The sequence below is a fragment of the Brassica rapa genome, chromosome A05 (assembly GCF_000309985.2).
Source record: "Brassica rapa cultivar Chiifu-401-42 chromosome A05, CAAS_Brap_v3.01, whole genome shotgun sequence".
NCBI lineage: Eukaryota > Viridiplantae > Streptophyta > Magnoliopsida > Brassicales > Brassicaceae > Brassica > Brassica rapa.
In genome coordinates this window covers 302,561-325,274 of record NC_024799.2, presented here as the reverse complement: position 1 = coordinate 325,274, position 22,714 = coordinate 302,561, and the positions used below count along the sequence as shown (strand labels likewise).

Below are 22,714 nucleotides of genomic sequence, written 5' to 3'. Positions count from 1 at the left end.
TAGCCGGTTACTGATCAAGGTTTTTCGAAATTGTAGGCACTTTTTTGGTCAACGCGTAAGTCAGAAACACACAGTGAACGCTTTCACACGTCCGGTTTTAGCTGGTTTAACAGTTAACTGGTTTTATTGGGGGCTAGTGTGAACAAGAACGAAAAAAATCGCTAAAATAGAGAGATTTTGTTTTTGGTAAAACTAAAATAAAGAAATTGTTAATAATTTAGAAAAAGTGTTGGTGTAGCATGGGAATATTGATGTGTTTACAAACATGTCTTTTCTTTACTTTTTTAAATAAAAAAATTTCCCTTAAACTTATTTAAGTATCTAAAAATAGTATATATTATCGATTAGAAAACAATAATGAAATGAGAGCTCACCGATGAGATGAGATGTTGGTTTCTTTTCTCAAGCAAAGAGACATTTGTGGACGGTGAGACCGTTGTCCGTGAATAATTTATTCCCACCATAAGATTATAAGCAGTGGTGTAATAGTGTGAACCGTAGAATCAGTCAATGGAGAATTTGTAAATATAAAGTTTGCTTATTAGATCAATTTTAAAACACTTGTGAATGGTTTTACTTTTGATCAGGAAAGAAGCTTAGCAGTTAGCACGTAAAATCTATAAAACTCGACATTTTAGAAAATAATAATGAAAGTGGTGGAAAATAAGATATAAGTATATAGTATTATACTATAGAATAGGCCGAATTTAATGGTCCGTGTTCACATCTTCTTTTTGTCCTTTGGAATGTGATTATGATAAAAAAAAACCGGTAAATGCCTGCATCGCAGCTAAAATATTCTTATTTGTTGGTACATCTTGCGATCGAATAAATGTATATTAGTGTAAGGATTTTTTAAACAGTTCTCAAAAAAAAACCATAAAACTCTAGTAATATGTTTATTGTATGTTTGCCATCAAAACCTACACAAGTACACAACCATATCAACAGAGTAAGTGGTTGATATATACGGTGTTCCTACTTATTTTATTTTAGGACAAACAAACACGTATACGGTGTTGTTCCTACTTATGTGTATAAGTGAAAAAAATTTAAGAACTTCTCAGGATAGAGATTATAGAGGCATGATATATAGATATACACAATATTCTTTGCATTTTCCAATCAGGTTAACTAAAGAGTAAAGAGTAGCTAGGTTGTTTTTTATACATTCGTAGCAGTATAGCACCAATTATGGATGTAACTGTGTATAATCTACATAATTAATTTGATTACACACATTAGTATTTCATCATTATTTTATTAAAAATCAGTGGACCCAAAACAAATCCGAGATAGATCAAAGTCAAGGGCCCAGATTCATATAACTCCTGCATGCCTCATGAATATCTATAACCAGCGGCGATCCCGATGGCAAAAGCAAAAAGATAAAGGTAACAAAGTTAAGATTTGAATTTCTCTTTTTGTTTCTTTACCGATCTTCTAAGCAGGAATTGCTTTATCCTTTTGAATTATTTACCTCCGCTAGCAAATTATGTTTAAGTTTCTTTTGTTATTTTTTGTAACTTAAGTTTCTTTTGGTCTGTGGGGAAAAAGAAGAAGAAGAAGAGAAGCATGCACGTGTGGTGTGCAATGGGAGAAGAATGAGTGGATGACCCCACTCCCGTATAATTTGCTTGCAAACTTAGCTCTCCTTTTGCATGCTTCCATGATTTTGTTTTTGCCCTTTTCTAGTAATTATTTTGCTTCTTATTTCATTAAAAAAAATTCACTCGACTATGGTCATAGTTACTTACCATCTACATATGGGATGTAGCTAACACTGTCAGTTTCTGCTACTGAAGTAGCTCGAACCATTTTTAAAATTTCGGCATTGCGTTAAGTACCTATCGGTTAGTGTGTGTGTGTGTGTGTGTGTGTGTGGGAGGGGGGGGGGAAATTTAAATAAGAAGAAAAGTCTCAATCAAAGGTCGACCCAAAGACGTGCGGGTCGGTGTTTGCGTCGGCCGTCCGGTTGTGCACATCAAAATAGGTGCCCTATGTTTCTCCTACGTGTGTACATATTACAAGTGTCTCGTTCTGTCGGCCTGAGGGTCCCACTTATTCAAAAGTCTACCAGGCACCTTCTCGAATCCAATGGCCCATTTTCATCCTTCATCCACTCCTTGTTCTCTCTTGCCGTTAGATTGCGAGCAAGGATAAATTATTTGTTTTTCAAAATATCTACTCACTCGACTTATTTATTTCAATAAATTTATTTGCTGTTTATCCGTATTAAAAGTTTAAGATGAACGTGGAAATAAATGTTCAAATGTGCAACTTAAATATTTAAAGAAAAAGACTAAAATTAATTAGGACCATATGAAAGGTAGATTCGTATCACCCGATCGAACGATAAATAAACATTTGAAATCTTTTAAGCCTTTAGTAAAAAAAAACACATTTGAAATCTTTTAATTACAGATGGGGTTTGCTTCTTGGGTACGTTAGGATCTCTAAAATGTAGCGGACTGAAGTAAATAACTAAATGAATAATACGAGAGTGAACGAAAATTTAAACATAAAGGACTTCATGAAAAGTAGAAACATTTAAATTAATTTAATCAGTATTAATGAATTTCACTCCGGTCAAGAGTCACGAGTCAAGACACAGGGTAACGGGTCACCAGTTTCCCACTATACCACGTAATGCTGCCACGGCTCATAAAACAGGTTATTAAGAATCTTGGGATATATAATATATCACATATCATAGTCAGATCTTTGAAATTTGAATTTATAAGCCACACATGAATGTTCCACTATATAGATAAACACGTATATATTTAAACAACATATATTTACCAAACATATATTTATCAATGTTAATATTTATATTAATTTTTGCACACCATAATCGTTTGCACACACAAAACAAAATTCGTATTTTTGATACGCATGTCGTCGTAAGTATACGGATGATTCTTGTAAAATGTTTTAACAGACGAAATACAGAGATCGAGATATTTTACGTCATATCATGATGTAGTGGATTATAATAGACTACGTAAGTGCATTTTAGATCATAGTGGATTAGTGGTAATCGATAAACGTCAAATAAATTGTTTTGGGTAAATATTTTTTTTTGTTAATCTTTTGGGTAAATATTGTTGATTCAAATGTGTTCCCTAACGAGAGAAAGCATTCTAGAAGAGTTGGGAAGGCATGAATCAAGGGATATTTCACGTCGTTTTTTTCTTCTTGGATACTCGTGTGACTTGTGTCTCGTGAATTAACAAGTGGCAATCAAATTCAAATCCTTAATTAAATGCCCTTTTTGTTATCTTGATTGAGAAAAAAATACACAAAGCAACTCGTATCTCGTGTGCTGACACACTTAAGTTTTTCTTTTCAATATTAAATAAAAATAAAATGCTTAATTAATAACCGTTGCGGTGGTATTTGCACATGGTAAGTCAAAGTAAACGCATATAGGGATCTTATTTTATTTATTAATCGCCGCATCAAACATGATACCGATTAACACAAAATCATGTCTGATGGTAGATTGGTAGGTAGTCATTAAGGTATAGACATTAATATCAAATTGTTTTTTAAGTTTTCATATCCACACACACGTAACTTCAAAATAATCTGTGTTTAAATTTCTTAACATGGGAATATTTTCTATTAATGTTAAACTTAAACTGTATAAATATACAACAGGAAAAATATTTGGTCAGAGCAGTGGTGCTTGACAGCGTGAGGCTCGCTTCAAAACCAAGACATACAATAAGCAGTTTGAAACCCAAGTACAGATGAAATCGAAAGTAACTAAGAGAATAGAGGTATCGAGAGGAGTTTCAGTATTTATGTATTATACTATTACTTAACTTTAGATTCCAGTTAAAAATAATGAAAGATATTTAAAATTGAATTATTGAATGAGCTAGATTAGTAAAAAATTGATAACACTTACCACTATGTTTCCTCCCCAGTCAGTAGTCAGAATTATTAGGAATCAAGTACGAACAAATAAAGAGTCATAAACATAAACCTCCTAAAAACACATTCACGGTTAAAACAAACGTTAATCAGTAGTATATAGTATATACACATGTTGTAGATATGTGAAACTGTGAAAGAAACAACAGTTTTGTTTTGGATTCATCCACCATATACTTTTTTGAGTCACTCATTAGTATATACTAAATAAAATTTTAAAGATAAACAAAATATTACAAAAACAGTTTTGAGCCTAATATATATATATATATATATATATATATATGTGTGCCCAAATCAAGCTCTAAATTGTCTATACTAAATATTAATAAAAACCGGGTACCATATACTACAAAAATTGTCGAACCTCAAATCCAAGTCGATATGAGAAAAGCAGATGGATCATCTTACCTATTCGTGTCATATCAAATAATGAAAGGACTAGATGATACGTGGACATCAAACAATTGTATTTGTTATCTATCACTATCACCACGATCCATCCGCATAATTCAAAACATTTATCTTGAAACAGTATCACTTTACTACAAAATCGCTCGCATTTCAAGGATATTAAGAGTATTATTTTGAAAGTAAATAGTTTTGACCAAAAAAAAAAAAAAAAAAAATTTTTGAAAGTAAATAGTAACACTTTCACCATCTTTTACATATAAAAAGAAACCAAAGTGATATCGCTATAAAAAAAGGGTTTGCAAATGACATATTGACATTCACACTCTGAACTCAGGTGTTCCATAATATGGACCCAAAAAGGATTGTTATGTTTATGTACGGCCTACATGATATATACAAAGCCCAACGTTAAACATTATTTTCTCAATTACACAGTCGTCGTGGGTTATATTGGTTGAACACTTTTATTGGCCTCCTTCATTTTGCATATATATAATCTCTAACTGGACAGAATTTTCATTGATTTTCTTGTTTATAAATTTTTTTCCTTTTTTATATAGCACAACACAGGACAATCACACAAGATAAATAAAGACGAACAAATAAAAACAAAAAGCACTTATTATATTAATAATAAGATTTTTTTTAAACCAGCAAGATTTACAAAAATATATTGAGGTGATTACATACAATCAGTTTCGGTCAAAACCTGAACCATTGTCTGCATAACTCTCACTTTCATTTCCAAAGCCAAAATATAATCTGCCGTCTGTCTAAAGAGTCCATCCAAACCTTCTGATGATTTGGTGTTCGGAACAAGCTCTTTCAGCGTCTTGACTCGTTTATGAATCGCACGACATGGTCTTCTAGAAGCCTCTAGATTCTTTTTCGGTCGGATCATGATCTTCTTCACAAGGGCCCTTCGTGCTCTTTGTCTTCTCATCGACACCCAAACTGATTCCTTTCTTTGACCTTCTAAGGTTACTCCCATTATTGTAAATGATGTAAGAATGTTCTTTTGGTTGATGTAATGTGATGAAAGAATGTTGTCTAGACAAGGGATAATAACTCCATAAAAATTTTCTAGTATGATGCATATATGAGATGGCCTTCGTTTATATAGACATAGATAAAGGTCAGTGATCTTTAGATATAACTCTAAACGGAGGTCAGCTTCTGAGAAGGTTCTCTTTTCTATCCCAAAAGGATTGGATGATATTTGGACAAGTGTCCACAATGATGTTTTTGTTATTGAGTTTTTAAATGTTAATATGTATGGATAATTAGAGTTTAGCTGAGTAAATGTCACCAAAATACAACGCGATGCACATGCACTCACATGATTGTCATCACCACCCAACCCTCCTACATGCTTAAAACACCAACTTTCTTCCCATTCACATCACCATAAACACCCTGTCCTATTCCTCCTTTGTTCTTTATAATATTTTAATTTTGCGACCAATTAGTTCGAGTTTACCAAAGTCGGCGAATCAACGATAATAATGTAACGGAAAAAAACAATAAGAATGTAATTATCTTTATGCTTTATTCTTTGTATATTAAATACTTATCTAATTTACACGCAGTCCATGTGTATTAAGAAGGTGGTGCTTGATAAGATGAAAATGTCAATATATTATATGAATTTTGTGTATGTATATATTTTCTGATGCATAAACGATTTCAGAAACACACATCGATCGTTTTGATTTTGCTACGATGCACATAGTTTGAATTCATATCCATTTTGACAGATATGATAAAATATGGCTAATTGGTTGTCTTGATGCTTTTGCTTTTATTGAGCTCTTTGTATCTCGTTATTTCCAGCTGATATAAGCCGGCACAACTAAATAACAAATAAAAATAAACTAATGCTACAATTACAAAAGCACTCACGAGCAGTTTTAGGTGTTTTATTTTTCTAGACAAAGTAGATAACGATGTTGAGGATTGGGTTAAGGTTTTAATTTTAAAAGACATAAGAACATGCGATATCTTCAATGTTTCTTTGAATTTGTGGAATTCTCATTTAAGAATTTTATTTTCGTGAGTGGATTTGATTGGAGCATCTTAAAAGATTATGTTCTTCGCTCGTCATGTGTTTTTTATTTTTAAAAAGGGAAGAAAGAAGAAGCAGATTCGTGGAGCGATGATGATCAGACATCCTCGGAGACTATTAGATTCAATGTATATATCTCCCATCGCCGTCAACACGAAACATTGAACTTAATAATTGAGAGAATTAGCTTAACATTAACTAAACATATGATTGATCTGCGTATGAGTATATAGTTTATGAATGACTTTTTTTTTTTGAACAACATGCATTATAGTTTATGAATGACTAGGTAACGTGAAAAGTACCTAACTAATGAAGGTAGGTTTACATATATATGAACTATAGCTAGCCATGATGGAAAGTTTAGTGGTCGAGATTGATCGCGTGTTAGCACGTTGTATGTATATAAGCTCAACGTGCATGCACATGTTCTTATATCCTCCTATTCGTCTAGACCACCCAAAATACATCTCAATTAATATTTTGTTATTTTATCGTAAAACTTTTAAAATTTGCTTAAGTAATGACCGAATATACATAGGTTTTGTACGCACACCACATTCGCGTTTGGTAATTGTAAATGGTAACATGTGTGTCTGTCATCGAATGAAGATACTAAACGAAATAGAAGATCATTCCAATCGAATCTAAAAGTGGAATGTTATGTTTACAAGTTACCATCGAGTAGATAGTAACCTAAATTTAGAGTGAAAAATCTAATATATAGTATAAAAATATCGCATATGCTGGGCCAAAACTAGAAATAACAGTTGGGTTTAGGGGCCATTTAGAATAATAGGATTGAGATTGGCCCGTTTATTGTGTATGCGGTCTGATCCATAAACCGACATTTTGATAGAATACAAAGTAGGTATAGCCAATAAGAAGGAAGATATTCTTATCTACCTCTATTGCGTCGGCAGATAAAAGTAGGGGTGAATTGGTTTAAAACCCTAAAAAAATGAAAATACCTATGATGTGACTAGTTTGTGTCTATGGAAAAAAGTATAACATTGTGGGATTTAAGGTATTTGGTTAATTAGGGTAAAAGTCTAGTGTATGGGGTGCAATTTCCCTAAAAGTAGTCTCTCTCTCTCTCTCTCAAAATAAGATGAAGAAGATTTTGCATTAGAGAAGAGTCATATTACATGTTTTGTGCGTGAATCTAATTCGTATGCTCATGTAGTAATCCTATCTTGTTGTTGGATTAGATTCACGCACAAACTCGTAATCTGTCTTTTCAAATATTCTTTTGTAGATCTATGCTCGGAATCATATATTTGTTTTCGTTATTGACTGATGTTGATGATTGCTATAGGATTTTGGATAGTGTTTTAAGTGCTGTTCGAAATCAAGATCTAGTTTTCTACTTTGGGAAACAAAAGTTTATTACTATGTTTGGTATGATCGATTGGAGAGCCATCAAGTGATATCGTTTCTATTTATGCATCTTCTTTAATTGTCACTTTGTCAGTCTGGTTAGATTTATAATTATGATGTGTTTGACTTAATTTACAATCTAAGTTGAGTTAGCTCTGTTCTGGTTCTTGTAATGATACTATTATGTGTTGTAATTAATCTCGACACAAGGTTGTGTGTTTCACCAACACTGTTGCTTCTTTCTTTTAGTTTGAGACAAAACTTGTTACAAAATAACCTGTACGATCTTCACAAACCCATGTAACAACATTCCTCGATTTCTTGAATAAGAAAGCTCCAACTATTCTCCGATTATTATTCGCGAGAACGGAGACCGTCAAATCTCAACGGAGATTAAAATGCGTTTTACATCTTCCTCTCTAGTGGGCCTTAAATTAGTACAACGTTGAAAAAAGATTGGGCCATCATCGTCCTTCACGTGTGATGTTATAAGAGTAGACATCAAAGACGTCGTCGCTGATGTGAATGAGCGCACGTGTGATGTCATACTACTAAGGCGCAGATTGTGGTGGAATCTTTCCGTCTTGATGCCACAGAGAGATTGGTCTTTATCAGTTTAAAAGAAAGAATTCACGGTGGGAACTCTCTAGTAACTTTTGTTTGATGTAATGCTTTGTAATTTAAACCCTGTTTCACCACCTCATTTGCTCACTGCGATCACACAAAACTTTTTATTTCTATCCTTTGCTTCGTTTCCTCGTAGCTAGTAAACAACACATGTGACATTTAGAAGATATTCGAGAGCTAAAACAGGACGGATAAATAATGTTTTTTCGAGACAACTGATACAACAAGACTGTAAAAACACTTCCAGCCATTACTACTAAATGCAATCAATTATCCCAACCAGACCTCCTTTTCCTCTCTCTTGGTCGCTCTTCAGAACTGTAACAGCAAAGATCAGATCAAATCAGCTAACAGATCAAACCTAGCAAGTAAAACAGTGAAACTAAAACGAATCACACCTCTGTGGAGTCTTTTGACTGGAGTTATGCAATGAAGCATTATGACTAGCTGCTACTGGGGGGGCTTGAGTCTGAGTTCTACCCATGTCCCCACCAATGGTTCCACCTGAGACAAATCCCATTAGAGATGGTCTCTTGTTCGGATAGCCTCCTTGGCTTTGTGGGTTCGATGGCGTAGCAGCCACAAAGCTATTCTTGAATTGGGCCATTACTCCCGTCCTCACAGAATTGATCACCCCCTTTCTACTTGGTGCAGCTTGAGACGGTGTCCCACTTGATTCCGAGTTAAAGCCAATACCAAGACCAAAATCAACTCCTCGTACTCCTCTATTTCCACCACCACCGCCTCGTCCTCGACCTTTCTTCCCACCTATATAACAAGAGATTCATAGATCATGCACAGCTCTTTGGATGGATTATCACAATTGACAAAAAGGCTTATGCAAAGAAAAACATTGACCACAGATCATCTCCATCAATTCAAATCTACTGAAAGGTTTCTCTTCGCAAAAGAACATAGTACTCAATAGAGCTAACATATGCTTACCTCCTTTTCTTCCGTCACGCTTGGACTTGAATCGTCCATCCTATTGATTTGCAAAAGTAAATTTACTCAACAATCATGAAACTAGAGTGGTGCAATGGAGCAAGTAGGATGGACAATCATAGCATGAATAGAACTAGTGGAATGGAGCTGCTATTACCTTCATGGCGAGATCCATGAGTTCTGGAGGCACATTCTGACCAGCAGCAACCAGACTGTTTATCAATTCACCAGCAAATCTAGCCTCTCTCTGCGTAACAAGCGTGTAGGCAACCCCGTCTTTGTCACCAGCACGACCAGTCCTACCAATACGATGTACATGCATGTCCATGTCCTTTGCAGTGTCGTAGTTAACCACTGTCTTAAGCGACTTGATATCAAGACCTCTGGCAGCAACATCGGTAGCAACTAGCACATGGTAAACTCCAGATTTGAACTTCTGCAAAGTTTCCATTCGTGAGGCCTGGTCTTTATCACCGTGAAGGGCAGCCACTTTAAAAGCATTCAGAGTAAGCTGAGCCTCAATCTCATCAACAGTGGCTTTTTTAGAAGCAAACACTAACACGTCACCTTCATCAATCATTCCAGGTAGCTTCTCAAGTAGCCAAGGGAGTTTATCAGCATCTGATGGTATCACATTCACAACTTGTGTGATATCCTCATTAGCCATCCCAGCTTCACCAACAGTGACTCTAATAGGATCTGAAAGGATCTCCCTAGCTAACTTCTCAACTTTCCAAGGCATAGTAGCTGAGAACAGCAAAGTCTGACGATCTGGACGAATCTGACCAACGATAGACCTCACCTGCGGCTCAAACCCAAGGTCAAACATCCGATCAGCCTCATCAAGAACCAAATAAGAGGCTCTCATCATCGTCAAAGCCTTCATCTTCAGCATATCTATCAACCTCCCAGGAGTAGCAACAACAATCTCGCATCCCGCCTTGAGCTCTCTAAACTGCTCATGCTTCCCCATTCCACCATACACAGCTGAGACTCGCAACCCATACGCTTTCGAAAACTTCTTAGCTTCCAAGTATATCTGATGAGCAAGTTCCCTAGTTGGAGCACATATGACACCAATAGGACCTTCTTCCCTCCGAAGCTCAGGGTGATCCATAATATGAACAATCATAGGAAGAACAAAAGCTGCAGTCTTCCCTGAACCAGTTTTAGCTATACCAATAACATCTCTACCGGATAACACAACGGGTAAAGCCTGACACTGGATGGTTGTGGGTTTCTCATAAGCTTGTTTCTTGATAGCACTCATGATCTGTGAGGAGAAGCCACAATCCTCAAAGGTCTTCACTGGCCTAGGAACATCGAAACCGGATACACGAATCCCCAAACTGTGACGATAATCCAAAGCTTCTTGCTCACTCATTCCTGTGGATTTGAACTAACATTATAGCTTGATTTAAGAGATTAACACTAATTAGATTGATTTAAATTGTTTATAACCGGTTTAAACCGGTTTAGACTTACTGGATATTGAATCAACCTCCTCGTAGAAGTCTTTGTTAATAGGTTCGTAATCGATGGAGCTGTGATCAAGAGCTTGAATAGGCTCGATCTTCCTTTTATCGACAACAATGGGATTATCATCGGAATCGTACTCGAGCATCCCCGCGTCTACCGCCTTGGCGGCAGCGTAGACTTCCTCGTCGGAGTTGTAGCCCGCGTTGAGCGCGTCGGCAGCTAGCGTGAGGCCCAGATCCTTCTTGGCCTTGAGGAAACTCACGACGTGATCGTCGTCGTCGTCCTTGTACCTCTCTGCTTTCGCCTTTGGCTTGGGAGGCGGAGCAGACTTCATCTCTTGGTGGATTCCTTCCATGAACGCGTCTAGTGGATCGATCTCGTCTTCGTCGTCGCCGCCACCGTTATGAACGGCTTGTTCTTCCTCCTCTTCGTTGTCGATGAAATCGATGTTGTCTACATCGGCGTCTTCGGAGTTGTCTCCGCCGCGAAACCGCTGAGAGTTCCGATTAGACATGAGTTCTTTCAGCTAATTTAGGGATTTGTGTTTTTTTTTTTTCTTTTTCTCCGGGCGATATGTGAACTGAGAAGGACAGTCTCAGGTTTGCCGACTTGTTTGTATGATTGGGCAAATAATGGGCCTTAGCTAAGCATTTATAAAGGCCCATATACACAATTCAGTATAAAAGGCCCATATATAAGTTCCTTCCATAATACAAGCTTTAGCAGCAGAAAGGAAACAAAGGAAAGAGATGAGAGAACAAAAAAACAAAGGGACTCGAGTTATGTTCTGAGACGGCTCACTCACCGAGTCAAATGCTGTCCTAAAGGGGGAAGGGAGCATCAAAATCCAAACCCGACCGTATATATAACTAACCCGATAAAAAAAAGGGATCTTTTGATTTTTTTTTTGATTGTGAGTGTGTTAAAAAAAAAAAGAGATGGAGAAGAAGGAGATAATAAGTCTCTCACCTCTTTACTACAACTACTACTACTTGGCTCCTCTCCTTGTTGTCTTAATTCTTTTTCCTGACTCTTTCCCCAACCCTAATTCTTCTTCTCCTTCTTCTTCCACAATTCAATCTCCCAAAATTATATTTACGGGTTTCCGATTCTCATCATCATCATCATCATCTTCTTCTTCTCTATCTTCTCTCGGATTCTTTTCTGAGCTATCTAAGGTATTCTTCAGCTGCCTCTTTTGATTTCGATTGTTTCTTGTGATGATGATCGTATATAAGTTTGAAAGTTTGTATCTTTCGTGTTATTGCTTGATGGGTTCTTATCATTTTGTTGTTGAATCGATCGTTTCGAATTGGTTTCCGATCTGTGGATTCTCTAGAGATCGTACTTAGTTCTCGCTTATCATTGATCATTCGTTTTGATTGTTCATGGATTCTGATTTTGATTTCAGTTCTCAACAAAGATTTCTCCTTTGTGATCCATCTGTTTGCTTGCTTTGTCTAATGCATTACATGTTTTATTTCTCAGTGGAGGTTTCTCGATCTTCAGTTAGTTAGTGTATATGCCTCTATACAATGGAACCTAACGGTGGTGCTCATTTGGATGGTATGAATAATACGGTGAGGAAGAAACGTAGCTTGACTTGTCGTCGTCGTCCTCGCCTTGAGGGATCCACTCCTTCAGATAATTTGAGCAAGATCTCCAGTGATGATATACCTGCATTCGATACTAACCCTACAAGGAAGGAGTTTAGTCTTAGCCACTGTATCTCTAGGGCTGATTCTATAGCTGAATCCCAAAGAGGCAACAATGGTACTCTTCGGAGAGAGATCAACAAACGCTCCACTGAAGGTGTGCTCGCTCCTGCCAGCTGGAAGAACACTAGCCGTGAAGACGAAGGTAATGGTAGGATCAATGGAAAGGCAACTGCTTTGGGTGAGCTAGAGGGTGAAACAAAGAGAATGAAGCTTAAGATCAGCGTTCATGCTAATGGTTCATCTCGAAAGTCTTCAAAACCAGTGAATGATACTACTAACAACGATTTGGAGGTAAAGTATCTTACTTTGATATATATATATGCTATTGATATTCTTGGTAAATGCTTTGTATAGAGTCTATAGACCCGAAAGATGCTTTTTGACAATGTAGATACCGTAGGCTCATGCTATATCTTTTGACATTTAATGGCAGGAGAGCTCAGATTCCCCTCTAGATAGGAAGGCTGGTCTCGAAGGTGTCAATAGGAACCCTGAGAAAGACGAAACGGGGAGGAGTAAACAAGGGGGGCCAAGTGGCTCGGTTCGCAAGAGCAAAAGAGCCCCCAAGAAGAGAGTTTTCGAAAGCAATGATGACAGTGATGATGAGATCCGATATTTGGAGAAACTCAAGTACAGGAATGTCTCTGTGTGTAATGAAGAGACTGAGTCCGTGAGGAGGCTGTTGAAGCCATCTAATGGGGAACAGAAGAACAAAACTGCATCTGAAAAGGTTTCTGAAGAGATGGATTATGAGGAGGAGGAACTTGATTCGGTGGCTGATGAAAAGGAGATTGGTAATGAGGTTAAGAGGCAATCTACTATGACTAGTCGCCAACGAACCCTTGCTTCTGCATCTGGCAAATCAAGCGCCATTGAATTTCCAGATGGATTACCTCCTACTACTTCGAGAAGTATGGGTTTTTAAAACTTTTGCTTTCAGATTCATAAGTATATATATTTTGCACTAAAGGTTTGGTAATGTGTTGTGTGATAAATGCTGTTGAAAATAAAACAGGGAAAAAGGAGAATCTTTCAGAGATGGAGCAGCAACTGAAGAAGGCAGAAGCTGCTCAGAGGAGAAAAGTTCAGATTGAGAAGGCTGCAAGGGAGTCTGAGGTTGATGCTTTTCTGTCTCTCTATCGTCGTTATGAGCATCTAAAATATTGGCAAAATTCATGATAGGGATGATGGTCTTGGTTTTGTATCTACAGGCTGAGGCCATTAGAAAAATTCTAGGACAAGATTCGAGCAGGAAGAAGCGTGAAGACAAAATTAAAAAACGACTTGATGAATTGGCTCAGGTACTCAGATAAAACCCACCTCATTTTTATGAGTAAAAACTGAGGCATATGCGTTGGATTGATAACAGGAGAAAGCTGCACACGAGGAAAGGGCCTCGACAAGCTACATCAGAACAATAATGGGTCCTAATGGAACAACTGTTTCGTTTCCCATTGACAAAGTGCCTAGCCTGTTCGATCCCAAACCATTCAGGTATATATGTTGTATTCTTTCGCACAAAACTCTGTATGTCTTATAGCTGATTTATTTGTGAGCAAATGCTACATCAGATTGTTAGTGAACAATATAAATAGGCAATACTTCAAATGTTTTTGGTATGTAGGATTAAGGAATGCTCGACAGTTAGGCTCCTTTTTTTGTTCTTTTGGATTATGTTTTGTGTTGTAACGTTTCATAAAACATAAAGAGGAGTTCAGAACATTGATTTATAACAATATAAAGCATTTTGTTTTATCTGCAGCTATCCTCCTCCTCGAGAAAACTGCGCTGGTCCATCGTGCACCAATTCTTACAAGTATCGTGATTCAAAGACTAAGCTTCCTCTCTGCAGCCTCAAATGTTACAAGGCGGTTCAGCAGCAACAGACCGCACCGGTTTAGATATTGATTTTTTTTTTTGATACAAAAGATCAACAACTCTCAGCTCTCTGAGTTTATAGAGATTACAGGAAGAAGAAATGTTTTAGTTTTTCTTTTGCTTTGCTTCAGACTTGTCTGATTGGATATAGTTCATTTTTCATATGTGAGCTGAGCTCATGGCCGTCACATCATAGCAGTTCATATATATACAATCTCCAATTGCTTCTTTAATAATAAACTACATGTATTAAAGTAAGACATGATACAAAGGTCTCTATTATTGAAGCGAGCTTGATGGGGGCGCAGTACGCCGTCGTTTCCCAGCTGTGTTTGCGTCTCTCTGAAGTTATTGTTCTCCATAATATATTTTGTTTGTTTTGTGTAGTTGACAATTTGTGGAGACAAGTCAGAAACTTGTTAATTGGAAAGAATAAAGGCAATGATTTTTCATCACTCTTCTTTCTATGTGTTTAAATAATCTCTAATAATGCGTATGTATCATAATGAATATTGTATAAACGTATTTTATAATTATCTTTATATGCATGATTCGTTTTCATCCAACCTAACTTGAAACTATAGACATGGCACCCACTCCTTGATCTTTCCTTCAAACTTAAATCTTCATTTTTCCACAAAAAGATTATATAAATAAGACAAAAACTAGCTTTATGTTTCTTAACTTCTCAGCCTTCTTTCACTTTTTAGATTAAAAATGAGTATAGCCGGCGGTGGAAAGTGGCGCAGAGAGGCTGAGCAGCTGCTCGTTAAACCTTTCCGGCTACTGACAACAACTCTCCTCAGCCTCCTCCTCCCTCTCTCTTTCCTTCTCCTTAGCCGTCTCTCTTCAGCTTCCTTCCTCTTCTCCTTGATCAAGTCTCCTCCCCAAACGGATTCATCTTTCTTCTTCTCTATCTTTCATTACACGAACCCGGCGATCACATATGCATTTGTTTCTTTAATAAGCGTTTACACTCTAGTTCTTGGTCTGACCACCAAGATCACATCAACAGATCCCAACCGGTCCATTCCCTTCTATCCACACGTCAGCATCGCGTGGCTGACGCTTTTCCTTGTTCAAATCTCCGTCGGTTTAGGCCTCGAAGGAACGTACCCCGACGGTTTAATAATCGGGAGCGAACGTAACTTCTTGAGCAGGCTAGTGTTTTTCTTTGGTCTTCATGAGGTAATGCTTCTGTGGTGTAGGGTGATCGTGAGACCGGTGGTGGACAGCACGTTGATGGGAGGAGACGCTGGTCATCACCGGAGAGAAGAGACGGTGGTGGAGAGGGTTGCTTTGGCCGTGAGCTGTGGGACGTTGTGGTGGTGGAAGCTTCGGGATGAAGTAGAGGCTTTGGTTGGTGTGGCTGAGGCTAAAAGAGCATTGTTGCTGTTATTACCAATCAATGGTAATAATGGTAACGTTAGTTTTGAAGTGGGAACGGTTGATTTTGTGAATTGGTGGTTATACTATATGGTTGTAACGATCGGTATGGTTAGGATCGTTAAAGGGTCTTTATGGTTTGGAATGATATTGCTTTTCGAACAAGGAAGTAGAAGAAGTCCACGTGGAGTTTCTACTGTTGCTACAGCTTCTGTTCATTATGACAATGAAGGTGATACTAAAGTGTAAAGTAACCATTTGTTATAAAGTCACTAATGGAATGCATTTTTTTGGTTCAAGTTGATATTTGCAATGGGAAAGATGTTAACGATTGTTTATCTTATACTAGAGATTAAATGAAATTTGATAAAGAGAGGCTTTACATCATTTCAATAGAATCATTAAAGAGACATTAAGAGGAGATTAACAAACACTAAACAATCTAAAACACAGCTTCTACAAGTATGTGTCTCTTGTTAGAGCCAAATCCAACAATGTGGTTTAGATAAACTCTTCCTTCCTTCAAAGTAGCAGACGAGACTATCCGGTGAACCATACCGGTACTGAACCAACCTGTTACAGTAGCTGTCCGCCACCCGTCCGAGCTCTTCACCAATCTCGCAGAAGGACTACCTAAAAACACTCACAAATAATTTTTTTTTTTAATATAGTTGTCTTATATTCATTGGTAGACATAAAAATGAGAACATTATAGACTTACCTGCAACAACAATCTTAGTGGGAGACAACAACTCAAGCCCATCACCAAACCTCAACGTGCCGCCAGTAACTTCAACCACAGTGACCTTATCGTCAGTCAGGTCGATTTTGTATAAGAGACCGGAGAAAGTGTGGATGACGATAAGGAAACCATCCGGATGATAAACAATGCCGTTAAGAGCAACCATGTTATTGTACCATCCAGGTGGAGTGAAGAGAGGGCTCTCAATGGTTGAGACAAGCTCTCCATTGACATCAACTTTCCAGATTTTACTTCCTTTTGCATCGGTCACATAAGCATTGCCACGTGCATCAACAGCTACATCGTCCGCAAACGATTTCTCCTTACCTACATTCATCAAAATATTATTACAAAACAATAAAAAAGAGAATATTTTTTGGTGTCGAGACAGAACCTAAAGTTAACTGTTTCACAAATCTAAACAGAGAGATAAGAGCTATGCTTACTCTGGCTGCTAAGCTCAGCTAGGAAGACGCGGCGCCACGTGGACATATCGTAAGCAGCTAAAGCGCTATAACGATTCCCAAGCAAATCTGCGACGGCGACGAGGAGACGGTTCCTGTCGCGGTCGATAACGATTCCGAGGGAAGCGTTTCCGGCGAGGTCAGCGTCTTTGACCAAAGTGACTTCCCGAAGAGCGTCGATGTCACCGTCGTCGGAAGGAACGACCTCGCCGATTCCGCCTCCGTCCATGAAGGAGACGAGGAATCTCCGACCAGCGTCGTCCCATTTAGCGCACTCGCGGAAGAAGCCGGAGCTATGGTAAGAGAACACGTGCGTGGGAGGAACGGCTCGCTCGAGGGAAACGAGGTAAGAGATGGGAACGGCGGAGATAACGAGGAAGAGAGCGACGGAGAAACGGCCGGAGCAAAAGGACGGCGACATTTTTTTGAAAAATAAACGAGAGAGGACGTTGGAGATTGGGTACAAGTACGACAAAGACCGAGAGACCTTTTAAGTAATGTGTGGAACATAGTTGGTGAGCGAGCGAACACGTTCGGTTCGACTTTTAGGACAATTAGTAAAGTGGGGCCAGCTATTTGGTGGCCCGTTAAATGAATAATGGGCCAGAGAGGTGTATCTAGAATTCAATACTAATAATTATACAATCTCTGTTGTACTTTTCTTTGCCAATTTAATGCAAGAGACTTTCTAGGAATGTTAGGATTTGCATTGAAGCTTATTTGGTGTGATATTAGATGCCATTGTTTGGCCATTTATACTACTAAAGAGAGAAAAACATCTTAAGCCTTTTTTTATTTTATTTTCCCATCTAATTGACACTAATGCTGGGGTTTAGAAGAATATGGCCTCAAGTGGGGCCGCCAAAAGAAAATATATGTTTGAATATCACATGTAGTAGATGTTCTGTTCTTAAAAAAAACTCTTAGTTGATGATATGTTTGAATACATGGGCTGGGTTAAGATGTGAGCCCAATGAGTACGATGGGAGACTATTATAGTAGACTTCCATTCATTTTGTAAGACATGCGCAGAAAAATAAAGAAAACTCAAAAACCGGACCGACGGTGGTTGTGGAAGCCACTCCTGACCGGAGCAACTATTTCACGGCGGCGGCTTTCTTAGAGAGAAGTCAGAGTACTTTAAAATAAAGTTAAATATTGTTGAAACTTTATTCATGGATTTTACCCAAAAAAAAAAGAAAAAACTTTATTCATGGAAATACTAAGTCACTCGACAGAGTGTGTTTCAACACCTTTTCGGTGGCCTTTGTTATATGAATCAGAATGTTTTACGAAACAAATATAAAAAAAGTTTTGTGTTGCATTTGCCACTGATGTGTTCCTCTGTTTCCGCAAGCACATTAGAATGCTGTATCTGCCTTTGTACCGGGGACAGAAACTCTGAAACAAGCATAACGAGAAAATTCAACAAACTTGAATCAGCTAATCAAACGTGAGAACTCTTATGGTTTTATCTTCTGTTTTTGAATGGTGAGACTTTTTTTTTTTACCAGAGAAGTGATCTCCTAAGCTTGGAGTGATCTTCAAACTCGGGATTACCACCTCCTGTGGCAGTAGCTACTTTGTCTGCAGAATCTGATCCTTCTTTGGACTTATCTGGACTTGAATCTGCATCTGATGTGTTTGGAACGCAGTATTTTTGAAGCCAGCGGTCAGTTTCCCAAAGAACGTGCATAATGCTTTCTCGTGCTGAGTACCCATGGCTCTCGTGAGGAAGAATAACAAGGCGGCAAAGAGCGCCGTGTCCTTTCAGTGCGTTGAAGAATCTGTCCGACTGTTATAACAAAGTATATGAAATGAATATAGTCAAAGAGAGAACCAATGCAGAAAAAAATTGGTGTGGATTTCTATTGAAGTTAATTATAACCTGCATTGTTAGAGTTCCTGGGTTATTGTCTTCTTCACCATGGATGAGCAAGATTGGCTTCTTGATTTTATCAGCAGACATGAATGGGCTCATCTCGACATAGACGTTAGTAGCTTCCCACAGTGTTCGGTCCTCGTTCTGAAAATTTTCAGGCATAGTTACAAGGTTAACCAGAGATGAGTAAATATCGATCCGAAAGCAGAGAATGAGACGAGAGATAAAATGGCTATGGTGGCACCTGGAAACCAAATGGCGTGAGTGTTCTATTGTAAGCCCCAGATCGAGCTATTCCGCAGGAGAAAAGATGAGGAGCATGAGCAAGGAGATTTGCAGTCATAAAAGCTCCATACGAGTGTCCCCCAACAGCAATTTTGCTTGGATGAGCCACCTTGAAAAATGGACGACCAAGAAAATACTAAGCTTCAACACTTTTGAGGACTTATGATACAATCGTAAGATGATGAAATCTAGATCAGGTGATGCTTACTCCACGCCTGACGACTTCATCTACAGCAGCCTCTGCACTTGCAACCAATTGCTCTACATACCTACACATGGTGTTTCAGTTGTTAACATTAGAACCTGTCAAACTCATGCACATCTTAGATCTAAAATTTAAGTGGCTTTCTTCTATTTTTCAAGTATGTCACTGGCTTTCATTGAATTTAATCTGCTTATGCTTGCAGGACATTTTGCCAATAAAACGACAATGGTTTCCATGGTTTAGTTCAAGCTTGTCAAAAGTACCTATCATTAGCCTCTTCATCACCTTCACCAATTATAGGTATAGTAGGTCCGGATAATATAGCGAACCTGCACAATGCAGAAGAATCCACATGGTATAAGCTAACACTCAATAAATTAGCTCAACGAAATAGACTCCATGACACTTAAACAGCAAAAACAGTATCATGGCTAAACAAGCGTAGAGTTGGAAAATGTTTGATACCTTCTAGCAAGCCAAAGAAGGGCAGAAGTTGAACCGATGCCTGCAAATTCATTTGGAGAGCCACGGACTTGACTAGCAGCATCTTTGCTCTTGAATTCACCGGGATAAGACCAAAACAGACAAGGAAGAGGACCATCTTTTGATGGATCATAGCCTGGTGGTAGGTATAGTGTCGCAGTAAGTTGAACCCCGTCTTTTCGTTGATACCTGATCATCTCTTTCTGTAACGAAGCCAACTGTGGATAAGGATGAGGAAAGTTTGTAATCTGTTGCACTTTCCTGTCAGGCCAGAGTTGGAGAGAATATTGGGTGTTCTCGGTTTTAGACTCCTTTGATGTCAGAATCTTCAGCTCCTCCATTCTCAAATCCCCTTCCTTCTGATCAGACATCAAAGCCACAACCGTTTCAAAATACTTTTCCTTGTCACTCTCCCAGATCCGTTCTTTGTTGCCTGTGTTTCTAGATAAATTTTGTAGAAAACATACCACAGTTAACATACCACAGTTTGTTACCACATTATACCAATACCAAGGGAGAAAAGGCACGAAAGAGAAGCCCTTTTCAGGTCAAACAAGTAAAGGCTTACATGTCAAACAAGTCAAGGAAGGGTACATTCCCTTGTGGTGTAGCCCCACTTCCGTTCAGTAAGACATAAGTGCCTTCATCGTTTTCCTTCTTTATCTTTGCTATTACATATGTTCCCGAAGCGGTTCTCCTAAGCATGGTTGAGCCAGGGTCTGAGTACACATCTTCCGATGATCTATCAAACAAGATGCGTGGACTGACATCGTTAGATCCAGGAGAGATAACCCACGTCCTTGTCCGTCGTGTTTTATACCATGATTCATAAACCAGAGCTAATGCATCATCACACCAAGAAATTCCTCTGCACAAATAAATCGGATCAATGTTAGTAGCTATAAAACCTCCATGAAGTTAGAGATGACATTTATAATCTACAACGTCGGCTGCGGTTTAGTGTTTACCCATAGCGAAGATCAAGCTTGTGCAAAACTTCTGGTTCTTCTCCTGCCAGCGGTTCCGCAGACTGCATATAAACTATATCACGCGGTGAAACTTCCACTTTGGCATCACCTCCGTCTTGTGTCTCAGCCCTACATATCTCAAAGGAGTTGTACACGAATTATTATTGTTAAAGCACATTTTGGAACAAGTATCACATGCGAATCAATTTGAATCCCAGATATTCATACCAGTAGAGTGTTGACGGCTTGTCTGCTCGCCAATTTATTGAACGCATTCCTTTCCGCACACTGTTAGAGGCAATGGGGATATCTTCTGCTAGGGGCAAGTCACAAAGCTGTCTTACAAATCTACCATCAGCTGTCCAGACTTCCACCTTCTTTGGAAATCGACCACAAGTTACAATGAAAGAATATGGCCTGTGAAGTGAAGAAACCAACAAGTACTTATGGTCTGTCGAAGGGTCCAACGACGTATACACTGCAGGCGGCCCAACTTCCTTCGCTGTGCCGTCCAAAGAAGCAAGTACCAGTTGTGATGTGGCATAGTAGTCAAACAAATCAGCATCGTATTCATCCTTAAGCAAATCCTGGAATGTTCTAACTTGGACAACATCACTCTTCTCGTTTGACAGAGTTTTGGGACCAGGCGGGACTAAAGGCTTCTTTGGTGGATCTCCACGAGAAGAAGGGATTGTGCTCACCAACAAAGTGGAATCACCAATCCAAACAAAACTCTCGAAAATCGCATTCAGATAAATATCTTCCGACTTAAACAACGGTCTAGCTTCTCCAGTCTCAACATCAGCAACCCACACAACAGGCTTACTACTATTCCCATCCTCATCGACCCGGATGCTGAAAGCCAGATGCTTACCATCGTTAGACCACGTAACAAAGTTAATCTTACCACCGTCTGGAATGCCAGTGATCTCCTTCTCAGGACTCAAAGTACCATCAGGGAGTAGCTGGTGGATGCCTAAGCCAGTATAGAAAGACATCCTGCTTCTGGTATTGCAATATCCATCGATTCGAACACCAGCGAGCTTCAGCTCAGGTCTGGCTAAATCTGCTAACGGAGGGAGAGCTCTTCGCTTGAGAAACAAGATCTTATCCCTGTGAGGTGAAAATGAGAGTGCGGGGACTGGTGGGGCATCGACTATGTCTCTGATCTCTGGTGGAGGAAGGCGATAACCAGTGCCTAAGGCCAATTCTACATAGTTCATAGTTCAAACAAAAACAAACTTATGTAAATAAACATATCTATCTGACTAGACAATATCACATAAGACGCAATCATCTACAGATGAGAGTTCGATTTTAGTAACAACTAACAAACTAATACAATAAATATCCAAATTAATATTTCATTTCCAAATTCTACAAATCGACCGATTGAATCGAACAAAATCGGCGGAGATTGAGTGAGTGATTACCATCATCTTCAGCTGCTGTAGCGGAGATTGAAGCTGAGCCATTAGAGCTGCTACCACCACCGTCTTCTCCACCTCCGGGACACACAGATGCGAGGAAGCTAAGCCTAGAAGCAGAACGTGAAGTCATGACAGTGGTCAGCGAGTTTCCGGAGAATCGTCGAACTCTTGCGCAACGGAGCGTGGAAAGCTTGAGGGAAGCAGACGGCGGAGAGAACTGGCAGAGAGGCGAGAGAGAGAGACGAAGACAAACTCTGTGAAAGCGAATCATCTTTTTTATTCTGACTTTTTAAGCTTTTTTAAAGTGCGATATTCTCTCGTATTTTATTCGACGGTTGTTGTTATAAGAAGATCCGATCCAATCAGGAAAATATTCAGATACGGTCGAGTTCACCCTATCTTAGTGAGCGTCACTTGC

The 22,714-nt window shown here is 38.6% G+C and overlaps 6 protein-coding genes and 1 non-coding gene across 10 annotated transcripts; 3 read left to right on the top strand and 4 right to left on the bottom strand.

Annotated features, from left to right (window-relative positions):
* Window positions 1-4,956: 4,956 nt before the first annotated feature.
* LOC103866390 (transcription factor UPBEAT1) lies at window positions 4,957-7,249 on the bottom strand. Its single transcript, XM_033292573.1, has one exon. The coding sequence runs from the start codon at window positions 5,348-5,350 to the stop codon at window positions 5,042-5,044; it is 309 nt and encodes a 102-aa protein (XP_033148464.1). The 5' UTR covers window positions 5,351-7,249; the 3' UTR covers window positions 4,957-5,041.
* A 305-nt stretch (window positions 7,250-7,554) lies between these two features.
* On the top strand, window positions 7,555-7,665 carry MIR403 (microRNA MIR403). Its single transcript, NR_128653.1, has one exon. It is a non-coding gene; the product is annotated as a microRNA MIR403 (primary transcript).
* An 856-nt stretch (window positions 7,666-8,521) lies between these two features.
* LOC103866389 (DEAD-box ATP-dependent RNA helicase 24) lies at window positions 8,522-11,621 on the bottom strand. Of its 2 annotated transcripts, XM_009144298.2 has the most exons (5): window positions 10,862-11,621; window positions 9,534-10,762; window positions 9,377-9,416; window positions 8,830-9,199; window positions 8,522-8,749 (listed from the first exon to the last, which is right to left on the bottom strand). In XM_009144298.2, exons 1-5 carry the CDS (start codon window positions 11,367-11,369, stop codon window positions 8,698-8,700), a joined length of 2,199 nt encoding a protein of 732 aa, XP_009142546.1. In that variant the 5' UTR covers window positions 11,370-11,621; the 3' UTR covers window positions 8,522-8,697. The 2 variants fall into 2 exon arrangements, 1 of the variants encoding a protein (XP_009142546.1); XR_004458560.1 differs by lacking the exon at window positions 9,377-9,416.
* Window positions 11,622-11,750: 129 nt separating this feature from the next.
* On the top strand, window positions 11,751-14,705 carry LOC103866388 (hepatoma-derived growth factor-related protein 2). 2 transcript variants are annotated; one of them, XM_009144297.2, is made up of 7 exons: window positions 11,751-12,033; window positions 12,344-12,864; window positions 13,007-13,484; window positions 13,589-13,689; window positions 13,785-13,874; window positions 13,943-14,067; window positions 14,336-14,705. In XM_009144297.2, the coding sequence occupies exons 2-7, from the start codon at window positions 12,391-12,393 to the stop codon at window positions 14,472-14,474; spliced, it is 1,407 nt and encodes a 468-aa protein (XP_009142545.1). In that variant the 5' UTR covers window positions 11,751-12,033; window positions 12,344-12,390; the 3' UTR covers window positions 14,475-14,705. The 2 variants fall into 2 exon arrangements, with proteins under 2 accessions (XP_009142545.1, XP_033148463.1); XM_033292572.1 differs by having other exon boundaries at window positions 11,782-12,042; window positions 12,346-12,864.
* A 214-nt stretch (window positions 14,706-14,919) lies between these two features.
* Window positions 14,920-16,170, top strand: LOC103866387. Its single transcript, XM_009144296.3, has one exon. It carries the CDS (start codon window positions 15,169-15,171, stop codon window positions 16,084-16,086), a length of 918 nt encoding a protein of 305 aa, XP_009142544.1. The 5' UTR covers window positions 14,920-15,168; the 3' UTR covers window positions 16,087-16,170.
* On the bottom strand, window positions 16,158-17,940 carry LOC103866386. The gene is made up of 3 exons (XM_009144294.3): window positions 17,026-17,940; window positions 16,559-16,906; window positions 16,158-16,470 (listed from the first exon to the last, which is right to left on the bottom strand). Exons 1-3 carry the CDS (start codon window positions 17,462-17,464, stop codon window positions 16,280-16,282), a joined length of 978 nt encoding a protein of 325 aa, XP_009142542.1. The 5' UTR covers window positions 17,465-17,940; the 3' UTR covers window positions 16,158-16,279.
* A 289-nt stretch (window positions 17,941-18,229) lies between these two features.
* LOC103866385 (probable glutamyl endopeptidase, chloroplastic) lies at window positions 18,230-22,637 on the bottom strand. Of its 2 annotated transcripts, XM_009144293.3 has the most exons (11): window positions 22,300-22,567; window positions 21,095-22,076; window positions 20,867-20,995; window positions 20,467-20,766; window positions 19,881-20,339; window positions 19,679-19,744; window positions 19,419-19,479; window positions 19,170-19,319; window positions 18,932-19,069; window positions 18,555-18,838; window positions 18,230-18,444 (listed from the first exon to the last, which is right to left on the bottom strand). In XM_009144293.3, coding segments are annotated over exons 1-11 (2,838 nt in total). In that variant the 3' UTR covers window positions 18,230-18,443. The 2 variants fall into 2 exon arrangements, with proteins under 2 accessions (XP_009142541.1, XP_009142540.1); XM_009144292.3 differs by lacking the exon at window positions 18,230-18,444 and having other exon boundaries at window positions 18,551-18,838; window positions 22,300-22,637.
* Between the last annotated feature and the right edge of the window lie 77 nt (window positions 22,638-22,714).

What these genes read in the sequence shown, in the direction of transcription:
- LOC103866385 (XM_009144292.3), bottom strand. Translation starts at nt 22,567, where the DNA reads ATGATTCGCTTTCACAGAGTTTGTCTTCGTCTCTCTCTCTCGCCTCTC. An exon ending in TTCCTTGACTTGTTTGACAT is followed by an intron (nt 20,340 to 20,466) that starts GTAAGCCTTTAC and finishes AAATTTATCTAG; the next exon opens with AAACACAGGCAACAAAGAAC. An exon ending in CTTCTTTGGCTTGCTAGAAG is followed by an intron (nt 19,745 to 19,880) that starts GTATCAAACATT and finishes TGCATTGTGCAG; the next exon opens with GTTCGCTATATTATCCGGAC.
- LOC103866388 (XM_009144297.2), top strand. Translation starts at nt 12,391, where the DNA reads ATGGAACCTAACGGTGGTGCTCATTTGGATGGTATGAATAATACGGTG. An exon ending in AGGCTGCAAGGGAGTCTGAG is followed by an intron (nt 13,690 to 13,784) that starts GTTGATGCTTTT and finishes TTGTATCTACAG; the next exon opens with GCTGAGGCCATTAGAAAAAT. An exon ending in GACTTGATGAATTGGCTCAG is followed by an intron (nt 13,875 to 13,942) that starts GTACTCAGATAA and finishes GATTGATAACAG; the next exon opens with GAGAAAGCTGCACACGAGGA.
- LOC103866389 (XM_009144298.2), bottom strand. Translation starts at nt 11,369, where the DNA reads ATGTCTAATCGGAACTCTCAGCGGTTTCGCGGCGGAGACAACTCCGAA. An exon ending in GGAGGTTGATTCAATATCCA is followed by an intron (nt 10,763 to 10,861) that starts GTAAGTCTAAAC and finishes TCAAATCCACAG; the next exon opens with GAATGAGTGAGCAAGAAGCT. An exon ending in GCGTGACGGAAGAAAAGGAG is followed by an intron (nt 9,200 to 9,376) that starts GTAAGCATATGT and finishes CTTGTTATATAG; the next exon opens with GTGGGAAGAAAGGTCGAGGA.
- LOC103866387 (XM_009144296.3), top strand. Translation starts at nt 15,169, where the DNA reads ATGAGTATAGCCGGCGGTGGAAAGTGGCGCAGAGAGGCTGAGCAGCTG.
- LOC103866390 (XM_033292573.1), bottom strand. Translation starts at nt 5,350, where the DNA reads ATGGGAGTAACCTTAGAAGGTCAAAGAAAGGAATCAGTTTGGGTGTCG.
- LOC103866386 (XM_009144294.3), bottom strand. Translation starts at nt 17,464, where the DNA reads ATGTCGCCGTCCTTTTGCTCCGGCCGTTTCTCCGTCGCTCTCTTCCTC. An exon ending in AGCTGAGCTTAGCAGCCAGA is followed by an intron (nt 16,907 to 17,025) that starts GTAAGCATAGCT and finishes TGATGAATGTAG; the next exon opens with GTAAGGAGAAATCGTTTGCG. An exon ending in CACTAAGATTGTTGTTGCAG is followed by an intron (nt 16,471 to 16,558) that starts GTAAGTCTATAA and finishes GAGTGTTTTTAG; the next exon opens with GTAGTCCTTCTGCGAGATTG.